Source organism: Hirundo rustica, chromosome Z, assembly GCF_015227805.2.
Source record: "Hirundo rustica isolate bHirRus1 chromosome Z, bHirRus1.pri.v3, whole genome shotgun sequence".
In the NCBI taxonomy this organism is placed as follows: domain Eukaryota; kingdom Metazoa; phylum Chordata; class Aves; order Passeriformes; family Hirundinidae; genus Hirundo; species Hirundo rustica.
Genome location: NC_053488.1, coordinates 11,655,423 through 11,666,173, shown reverse-complemented (window position 1 = coordinate 11,666,173; position 10,751 = coordinate 11,655,423). Strand labels below are relative to the sequence as shown.

General features: G+C 43.4%; 1 protein-coding gene across 1 annotated transcript; it reads right to left on the bottom strand.

Annotated features, from left to right (window-relative positions):
* Window positions 1–434: 434 nt before the first annotated feature.
* On the bottom strand, window positions 435–6,329 carry PLK2 (polo like kinase 2). The gene is made up of 14 exons (XM_040090684.2): window positions 6,038–6,329; window positions 5,517–5,624; window positions 5,211–5,327; window positions 4,889–5,018; window positions 4,518–4,605; window positions 4,159–4,254; window positions 3,745–3,943; window positions 3,507–3,654; window positions 2,992–3,089; window positions 2,244–2,367; window positions 1,755–1,995; window positions 1,525–1,654; window positions 1,328–1,438; window positions 435–1,208 (listed from the first exon to the last, which is right to left on the bottom strand). Exons 1-14 carry the CDS (start codon window positions 6,248–6,250, stop codon window positions 1,017–1,019), a joined length of 1,995 nt encoding a protein of 664 aa, XP_039946618.1. The 5' UTR covers window positions 6,251–6,329; the 3' UTR covers window positions 435–1,016.
* Window positions 6,330–10,751: the final 4,422 nt, after the last annotated feature.

The window sequence follows — 10,751 nt, the reverse complement described above, 5'->3', positions numbered from 1 at the left end:
TGTTGAGGTTATCAGGGTAAGAGCAATGCTTCCACAGCAAAGCAGAGAACTTTCACAGCTCCTTATCCTTCAATCCCCTAAATACTATCCAGAAGAGTTCTGTTTAGTCAGGGTAAAACATCATTTTGGGATACAGTATCTCAAAGTTACTAAAATTTTTTTTTTAAGCACTTGGGAAAGTAATTAAGAGGCAAGGCCTACAGAATTAGTCTGTAGGCTCCATCAGCAGTTTTAGAATTGCAGCAACAGCTAACAGCTGTGTTGGTGTTTGTGACTGCAAGTAGGCATAGACACAGGCAACACTGCCTACCCCTCATATCCAGACCTATTGCAGACTTTTTAAAAATAGCATATAGAAAGCAAATCTGCAAGGTTTTTTGTAATGCAAAGTAAAGTATGCTCAGTTATACTGGAGAAAGAGTAGAGAATGATGCTTCAGATTTCCATTCTTTATTGCCAACAGATTTATATTTAAAATGCCAAGGTCCAAAAAAAAAAAAAAAAAGAGTAATAAATACTTCACTTTAGGCTGTAATAAATTAAAAAAAATTAACAAGGAATGCACTTTGCCAGCCACAAGTGTGGGTATTTTCAAAAAAATAAGGAAAAAAAACAGTATGGCCATAGTTCACAGTTAAGCAACCAGAAGCTGCTTGTTACAATTATCCCCAACAACGGAGCTCTCCCTTCCCTCCCTTTCCAGATGTGTATTCACAGTTAAACTCCATCAGAGATGCTCTCTTACAGAGCAAATAGACACGCTCTGCTCCGAGTTCAAGTCAAATATATCTTTAACACACATGAAGCAAGGAAAACTATGATCCGAAGAACTCCTTGTCACAACATTTTAGTCCAGCAAGTAGGTTTAGGCTTCTAATAGATGTGTGCCCAGCACACTTGGACAGTCCAGTTTTCGTACCACCACACATCCATCATCAACATACTAGTTGCTTGACCATCTCCACTGTAGATTCACAGTGAACAAGAGAATCCATTTGGTTCAGCAGTCGGTTCCTTCAGTTACATCGCTGCAGCAGCATGTTCAGAGCATATTCCATTCTGTGTTTTAGTTCCAATGAACATCCAGAAACCAGAAGAGTTGTCAGACGAAACGTTGTGGATATCCTGTCTTCATTTATGTAGGTAAGGAGATATTCCTCACTCTGATTGCAAATTATGACTTTTGTGTGATCATGGTAGAAGTTCACCTGCAAAAAAGAAGTCAATTGCTGTTTGTCTACTTTATCTCTCAGTTTGTGAGACTTAGCTAATTTTATTGCAATAAAGTATTTTAAGACAACTTCTTTGGTGATGCTACCACACTTACTTGAAACGTGCCATCATTGAAGAGCATCATTAATGCTTTATCAGATTTGAGCCACTGTAAGAGGTAAAGCCTGGGCCTGCGTACATCTGTTAGGCTGGGCAAGTCTCCTCCCTAGGAAAGGGAACAGACTATTTTAAGCACTCAGTTCACATTTAGTGTATTTTAACAGCTCAGGATTCTAAAGGTGCTGAACTTACATCCATGAGGTTCTCCTCCATATAGTGAGAGAAATACTTCAGTACAGTTACTTGGCTAATGAACTGTTCAGGAGCCTCTGTGGCTGAGAAGACAGAGCATTGGCCTAGCTCAGCATAGTAGTGCACTGTCCTGAAAGAGAAAGAAAGAAAACAAGAAGGTTAGTGATGAGAAACAAATATTTTGTGTTTAAACTACCTTAGTGAGTTGTTGGATTTGTAATGATTCTTACTTTTTGTCTGGCAGAAGGCTCATATGTGCCCCATTGTTGAAGAGGACCCCAACAGTGTGATCTGACAGCTGGTACCCAAAGCCATACTTGTTGGAGTAGTCCACCCATTTTGTAACCCACTGGAAGGATGCTGTCAGCTGTTCTTTGGGATTGCTGTCTGCTTCTGGCATGTTCTCCAGACATCCTCTCAATACTCTTGCAACTGTATCGGCAACGCTTCCCATGGTACTGTCTTCCAAACCTGAAAAGGAAGGATTATTACACTGACAATGAGCACATATAGAGTCATGTTCATTCTAAACCTTTCAGTTACCTAGATTTTACGAAATTTAGCCTTAATGACTTTCTAATTTAATTTTTTTCAAAAGTGTTGCCTTTAACAATTATCAAAAATAAGAGGATAAAAGTAGATGTTTGTTTCAAGTTTATAAGATATAAGAAAGATAAAGGTGGGATTCAGACTTAGAGGTCACATTTTGCTGCACTTACATTCACTGCTACTGCTGCAGCTTCCCAAAGTTCCTCTGACTATCATCCGAATGGAGTCTCCAATCTGCTTAGTTTCTGGCAATGCTCCTGACTTCACCACTGTCGTGATAAGAGGCTGAATCTCCTAGAAGAGATGTCAGACATGTAAACATCAAACAAAACACGAGCCAAGGCTTATACTCAAGTTTTGCATGGTGCTCCTATTTCTCAACAAATGATAGATTCTGTGGAAACTGGTATTCATGTACAAAGATTACAAAGTACAAAGAGCTGCTGCTAGCCTGAGCTTAGAGCAGCACACCAGGTCTTTCTATTCTTTAGATCTTCAATTTACATCTCACAGGCTATTAATCAGTTCTCTGCCCTCTTGCCCTAGCATGGGAGCAGCTGTGTGCAGGTCTGAACACCAAATAGTAAATTTCAGCAAGTTATTTGAAGAAGCCCTAGTTAATCATGAATTGAAGCCCTGTATTTGGAATATTGAGAAATAGCACCTGGCAGACAAGTTAACACACAGGCAACAATGGAGTCCAGGTAGATACTATAATTACTCAAAAGCCAAAATTTATAGTCTCCCTACAAAGGCTACCATACCTTTGTGATGCTTGTTTAAAGCAACTCTGCTAATCATTTAAGCTTGATTATGCTGTGTACAGCCCCAGTTCTGATATCCAAGTCAAATATAATTTAATTATAGCTACTCCACCCAACTGTTACTGGATTTCAACTGAACTGCACTTGCATGTACCTCATCTGTCTTGTGTTTGGGGGCCTGCTGGGTTATCGATGTCTTCTTCAAATCATGTCTAAGCTTGTAGATTTCTTCATCTTCTTTAGCTAGTCTGTCTGCAATACAGGAAAAAAAAAATCCTCTGAATCTGGAAGTGCTATTGAATTATAAAAAGCATAACAAGATAGCTGCAGAAAACACATTGTCTCTCTTCAGCACCACCTTCTAAGCCTGCCATAGTCTCCCAGAGAAATTATGCCATTATACACAAGTCACTTAAGAGACTAAATTTCAACAGACATTACAAACTAACAGATGACTGATATAGACATGGATGCTGTAAGAAGCATTCACATATGTAAGCTGACATAGGTGGGCAGGCTGCCATCTATACTTATCAAGAAAAAAGTCAAAACCAACCCCGGAAAGCTCTGAGACACAGATATAAGTCTTCTGTTGCTATCTCACAGATGTACACTAATATGAAACTGATGCAATAGAGATAAGTGGACTGTATCTAGGCATGAACTTACTATGCGTGTCGAAGTATCTGGCCTTATCCTTTTTGCCCCCAAAGAGAGCAGCAGCTGCTTTTTTGAAAAAATTTTTAGCAGGACTTGACAAATGGAAATCAGGGACCGTGTGACAACAGCTTGCAGAAAGTCTTTCAGGTGTAAAGCCCTGTGGAAATGCAACAAAAAAAAATTTAGACTACAGAATGCATTTTTGTGTGCATTTTTTTTTACAACACTGATAGTAGACAGTACAAACCTGTAAGAAGAATTCATGTCGAATTATTTCATCTAAACTGGGCCGATCTTCAGGGTTTTTTGATAACATGCTAGCTATTAAGTGTTTTGCAGGTGCCAAGAGAGATGAAGGCAGGCTGTATCTTGCTTCCCTTATACATCTGTAGGTTTCTTTAAGATTTGTAGTCTCAAATGGGGGTCTTCCCAACAGCATCGTATACCTGTTTAGAGGCAAAGGAAAACTTATTTTACACATCCGCCATATGTGTGCCTACAGCTACAAAAAGACTCTGCCTATCTCCAAACAAAGAATTTCTGCATCTGAGCTACACATGTATGAAAGGCTATAAATGGATGCAGTACTGCATCCACTTTGAACTCTAAAGCCTAAGCCACTGATAGATATATTCTATTTCAAAGGCAGGGAAGTACTTACATTACACAGCCTAAGGCCCATATATCAGATTCACAGCCATGCCCTTGTTTATTGAGGACTTCTGGAGAGAGGTAATTTGGTGTGCCGCATATTGTTCTGAAAAATCAAAGACACCACAAAACTGGTTAGTATTTCAAAAAGAGGAAAGAGCTATTTTTCATAGGGCAGGTTTTCCTCTCAAGTTCAGACAAGAACTTGAGACATCTAAAGAGGATCTGTAGGAGCTTTGATTTTTTTTTTTTTTTGTCTTCATGACACTGGAAAGACAGTAACTAGCTTTTGCTATGTAAAATGACTTGTCATTTCCATATTAACTGAGTTTCATTTACTACTAGACTATAAATTTTTGATGCTCCTACCTCCTCCTGTGCTCCAGTGGTTCCAGCCTAGCTGCCAAGCCAAAGTCACCCAGCTTCAGTTCCATGTTCTCATTGATGAAGAAGTTACCTGGCAGACAAAGAAATTCCAGTTAGTCCATCTTTGGCAAGGTAGGAATGCATTTACCACAGGTGCTGAGTCATACTTTGTTCAGAGCGAGAAGCTACGCAAGGTGTTTTTTTTTTTTTTAATTAGGAATGCTTAATGTCATCCCTTAAGCACTATGAGTTTCCACTGTAAAGACAGACTAAGCTGATTCTACTAAACAAACTATCACCATACAAGAATAAAGTGGTACAGTGCTGACAGGGCTGGAGGAGTGTATTTTCAAGTGTGCATCTGGAGAACTTACCTAGTTTAAGATCCCTGTGTAAGATTTCCTGTTCATGAAGATACTTTAGCCCTGACACAATTTGCCTGAGGTAGTATCGTACTTCTGGTTCTGTCAATACCTTCCTTGCTTTTAAGATGTGAGCCATTGACTGCAGAGGAAAAACAAATGGAGAAATGTCACTGGCAATTCATGCAAAAGATCCACCTTAAGCAAAAGTAAATGAGGACTTAGAGAAACAACGACTAAAGCCACAAAAAAAAAACCTTTTACACATCACACATGCAAACCAGTTGCAGATTCCAGGTAAGTAAATACTGGATTTCTCCCAGTTGATGCTCACCCTTCTACTGCAGTATTCCAGAAGAATGTAAATATTCTCTCTGTCTTCAAAGTAGTGGTAAAACTGCACAATGTGTCTATGATTAAGCATTCTGTGCAGCTCAATCTCTTTATCAATCTGAAAAGACAAGATAGGAGGAAAGAAGAAAGATGTTGTCAGCCTTACTTCCACAAGACTGAGCAGACAGCTCTACCAGAACCATTTCAGGAAATGGGGTAGGCAATCCAGCACACAGAGCTCGAGAATGAAATAAATAAATAAATAAATAAATTTAAACAAACAAACAAAAAAATCATGCATACATACCTTCTCCCTTTGATGAGGTTTTGCCACTCTGCTGTGAGGAATGATTTTCGCAGCATAAACTTTATTCGTTGTCAAATCTGTCATCTCGTAACACTTGGCAAATCCACCCTAGAGAGACACAGGAGAAAAAAAGGCAATTAGAGCAGGCATAAATGCAGCCTCACACTTAGTCATTCACCAGCTCATGTATTAGTCAAGAAGCGCAACTTCCTTGGCAAAGGGCAGTTTTTCTAAGGACAGGTCCCGGGTCCATCATCTGTCGGAAGGCTCCCCACTCCCCGCATGCACCATCTAAGTCGCTCCCGCGGGCTCGCCGGAGCCGAAGGCACGATTCCGGGGCAGTAAGGGCGCTCGGACGCACCGCGCCTGGCGTGGGCGGCAGCGCAGCGCGGCGCGCTCGGCTCCCGGGGGAAGGCGGCCGGCAAGGGGCAGCGCCCGCCTGCCGCTCCGCCGAGAAGGGCGGCGAGCTGGGCGCAGCGGCCGTCGCCGCGGGAGGGCACGGGGCTCGCCGCGGCCATTACCTTTCCGAGCACCTTGCCGCGGCAGTAGCGCTTCCCCGTCGTGGGGTCGGTTATAATCCGGGAGACCTCGGCCGCGGGGTGGCCGTGCTGGTGCGGCTGCTCCTCTGCCTTTTTCCTGCGCGACTCGCTGCCGGCGGCTCTGCCCGCCGCCGCCTCGCAGCACTTGGCACCGCCGCCGCCCGGTGGGTGGGCGATAGTCCGTAGCAGCTCCATCAGTGCGCCCCGCCGCCTCCGTCCTGCCTGCCCGCCTGGCTCCTGCTCTCCCAACCTTACCCTCCCCACCCGCCCTGCTCGCAACGCCGAGCGGAGTCCCGGCTCGCCTTTATATACCGGGAGGCGGCTCCGCCCCGACGCGGCGGGACCGCCCCCCGAATCCGCTCCGCCCTCCCGGCTCGGCCCGCCCCGGGAGTGCCCGAGCAGAGCCGGGCAGCGTCGCGCCGTCTTGTTCCGCCCTCCCTTGCCCGGCTGTGGCGGGCGGGAGGAGAGCGGAGCGGCGGGGCGAGCGGGGTCTGAACCTCTCTCTCTTCCCCCTACAGCGGCGGAGGCTGCTCTGGCCGCTACCGTGCCGTGTGGGAGCTCGACAGAGAGAGCCGCCGCATAAGACGCGTTTTCCTCGCTCGAGGATTGCTGCGTGCGGGGCAGTGTGGGTGGTGATGGACGATCCGAGCTGTGGCCTGTAGGAGCGGCCCCGTGACGCGTGCCTGTTGCTGCACGTGAGGAAGGGAAGGAGTTTGTCCCGCCCGTGCCAAAGCAGCTCCACCACAGCGGAAAGACCGGGCCAGCATGGAGCTGAGGCCCGTGGGCTTGCTCAGGTGGTGCGAATCACTGGCGTGAATGCCCCGCTGCCAAGGGGCTACCATGCCCCTCCCTTTGTAAGGACAGCCCATGACTAGGGACACCCCCACAGCTGTCTGACAACAGTCAGCTCTAAAACCTCTTCGTAAGCAGCAAATAAATCAAGTTGGAAGGTGCCTGAAGGCAATTGTAGTATAGTGCCTCTGTACAGACAATTGCTGAAAAGTAAAGTGTGATCTGGGAGAAAAATATTGAAACGTGAAACAAGTTTTGCATTTCCCCAGTCTGAAGATGCAACAATGCTAAAATTCATTATTTTCTTAGTGTGTTACACATTTCTGAAGTAGCGTTTTCTTGCTGGCAGACAAAATACTTCCAACTGCTTTCATTGCTGGTAAAAATCAAAGATTAGTTGATTTAGTAGGAATGACTCCCAGAGCATGCAACTGTGTAAGTTATTTCAGTGTCAGTCCCTAAAAATATCTCATTTCACATCTTAAAATGACAGAATATACTTATTTTAGGGTGTCAAAAGCAGAATGCACGCCTTAACAGAATACACAAAGGCTCCCCAGCCAAAACCAGAAAAAGGGTAGAACAGCAATATTTGTTTATTTGTTTCACTGCATAGGTATTGCTTTATGAAGGTAGCAGTGCTCAAGTGTTAATTATACTGGATTGTGTACACTCTTCTGCCCATCTGCAGTTTTTTAATGGGCATGTGCTGCTGCATTCAGGTGCCTTCCCAACCCAGTCCGCAAAACCTAGTCAACTTCCAATAGTATTATTAGTCATTAACCACAGGGCTAGAGGTAAAAATAAAAAAGAAGGAAAAATTGGGATACACAGACACTGTTCAGTCCTGTGCCCCCTCAGCCCTTTGTCTTACAGGCATTGACTTCCAAAACAAATATTTTTACTCTCACATAACCTTACCTTTCTCCAAATTTCCCGTTTTTGCAAAATAAGTTACGAATAATAAATATGATTTCTCTATGCTTTGTTTAGTGTCAGTACATTGCTGTGGTCTGCTGCGCTGAAAGGCTTTTTGGGAAAGGGAGAATCGGCAGAATAGAAGTACACGTTTCCCCTCCTCTGGAAAGAAGCGGTACTGCACGCGGTAAAAAGCAAAAGTAAGGGGGCGGGGGGAAGCGCTTTGTCTGGTAAAGGTTTAGGGAAGATTGTTAAGCTTGACTTTAAGAGGACACAAGCACATGGTTAAAGCCAAGTACACAAAGTGTTCTGATAAGCAGGACTGGCGCTATTTGTTCTCACCTGCTTTGCTGAAACGAAGTATTTAAGCTGTTCCCTCTGAGTTACAAAAGGCCACGAGGCTGCTGGGCTGTCCCATGCAGCAGTTGCTCCAAGACTTATTCTCCCACTTTTGCATAGGGAACATTTACCTAACATTTATCTCAAGGTGCCAAGTTTACCATACTATTTATTGTGAGGTTTTACAAATCAAACTTGCTTTCTTCTGAAGGTGATCTCTTGGATAAAATAACACTACAGTAAATGTTTGAAACTGACCTTTTTGTGTCTTGCAAGGGCAAGCCATCCTAGCCTGTGCTCTGTAATCTCCAACTTTTTCTTCCAAATTACGTTAGCAAAATGCTCAAATATACCTGCAGCCTGCACAAGAAGCTTATTTGCAAGCAGGCTAAGATAGCCACAGCTCTGTAGCCAAATCAGTATGCAGCATTACAGTTTCCCTGCCAAGAAACAGAGCAAACCTAGCCTAAAATCAGGCCTGAGGCATTCCTTCTGTCTCTGTCTTTAGGGAAAAAAAAAGAAAAAAAAGAAAAAAAAAAAAGAAGAAAAAAAAATCACCTATTCCTACAACTCCATTTTTACACAAATATACAGCTGTTCATAAAAGCTGTATTACCGAGGGTCTGGGAAGACTGGGTGTGCATAAATCCCTGGTTCAGATGAAGAATAGGAATTTGACAGTCAGAAGCTGTCTATTTACGGGCTTGTGGGAGGAAGGTCTTGTCAGGAACTGCTTATTCTTACCCTAACATTATGAAAGTGAGGTGTTCAGAGACTTACATTTCCAAAAAGAAGTACATTAAATCCTGGGTGTCCAACTTCATGAATATTATGGAGCTTCGACACTGTGTTCATGATCATGATTTTGCCAGGGAAATCAAAGCTTTATATGAAATCAGGAACAACACCATATACGTGGCTTCCGGACTGACTGTCAGCTGAACTTTCTGAATACTTGGTGCCACTGGTATGATTTTCCCTACCCAGTATGCCAGTCTAAGCCAATTCAGTATGCTCTTACAGGAAGACACACAATTCATACTGGACTTGGGTGGCAGCCTACACTGGTTTGGCAGGCAGCCCTGACCTTTTACCTGGCTGGCCTCATCATTTGATTTGTGCTATCAGGTTAGGTGATAGCTCTCCTGCCGCAGGTTAGCTTTTGGAAGAACCGTGTTTTACATTTAGCTGGTCATGGAGTGCCCTCAGCTGTTGAAGAGAGGTTATGGCAGTCTGTCCTAAAAGACATGTATTCCACTTAAAGATGGGACGAACGAGTAAGTTCCATGAACAGCATCTTTACTGGAAAACGTATCACGATATACAAACAGTTTCTAGAACATCACCCAATAGAAAATGTGTTATTAAATTAGGGCTTTTACGCAAAGTTTTTCATGATGTTTGTGACTTGTCTTGAGTCTATTGCTAACCTTTCTTCACTTTAGTCTTTATTGATTGACTAAGTCTCATTTAGCTTCTTGGTTTATTACTGTCTTGGTTTAGGGCAAATTTGGGAGGGAACTTCCAAATGGGTTTCTTTTTAGAAAAATTCAAACTCCCTTTGGTTTGGGAAAGATATCTTTGGAGAAAAGTGGAAAAAACCCCATATTTAACAAGTAAAGTACTTACAAACATGAAAAAAAATTATTATTATTAAACAATAGAACTTTTAATTCTATTGTTTAAATTCTATTTAATCTCTGAAGAGATGGCAAAATCTGAGACTCCTTGTTGTGGGTGTAGCTCCTCTAGGTCAGTCCCTTGTCAGTCCCTGCGGTGCTGGAAGATGCCGCGTCCCAGCCCCCGTGGGCCGCGGCTGTGAGCTCCCGGTGTTCTGGGTTTTCAGTCCGGAGCAGGGCCCGTCAGTTCCAAAATAAAGAAAAGCCACAGTCCGGGGAACTTCTCTGCCTCAGCTGGCTGCAAACTGACTAAAAGCCAAGGAGAGCTCTCTGCTGCTGTCCGTGCTGCAGACAGCACAGTCCGTGAGAGAGGCTGCAGGGGAGCAAGTGCAGTGTCTGCAAACAAACTGCGCGCTTCCTTTTCCCCTTCGCTCTCGGAACCAGTCTGAAAGGTGCAGAGCTTAATATCCAGCATAAACAGAGCAGACAGTTGGGGATAGAAGCGTCATAAAGTCACCCCAGGACAATTACCTAACTTATCCTCTTAATTTGCAGTTCCACACTAGTCTTTTCTCACCACCCCATATGGGTCTGTATGTTCTCTGGTTTTGTTTTCCACACTTCCCCTGTTCTCCAGGGCAGTAGTTTTTGTGTTTCCAGTAATGTATCAATTTCTAGGGTTTCTAGTATAGGCATCCTTAACAAATAATTTATAAAATACAGAAAAGCTGGACTAGGTATAGAATTAAACATTTGCTCTGATGCTGCCATGTGGTTTCAATGTGTCACTTCCCTTGCAGGATTTTATTGTCATAGATTGTTCTTTTACCCAGGTATGATACGATTTGTTCTTCTTAAATCATTGCAGAGCTAGTGTAAAGCACTTGTTTCTGCTATAATAAATGAATTTTAATTTTCTTTGTTTGAAGCTTGGCAATGTTTCCAAAGACCTGAATTCTTCTCCAGTTTTGTTCAAAGTGGTCTATTAATTAAAAATCAGGCAGGCTACCAAGAGCTTCAGGCAATCT

Coding starts and splice junctions, on each gene's coding strand:
- PLK2 (XM_040090684.2), bottom strand. CDS start 6,250: ATGGAGCTGCTACGGACTATCGCCCACCCACCGGGCGGCGGCGGTGCC. Junction 3,655..3,744: donor GACATGAATTCTTCTTACAG/GTTTGTACTGTC, acceptor GCATTTCCACAG/GGCTTTACACCTGAAAGACT. Junction 1,439..1,524: donor TGGAGGAGAACCTCATGGAT/GTAAGTTCAGCA, acceptor TCCCTTTCCTAG/GGAGGAGACTTGCCCAGCCT.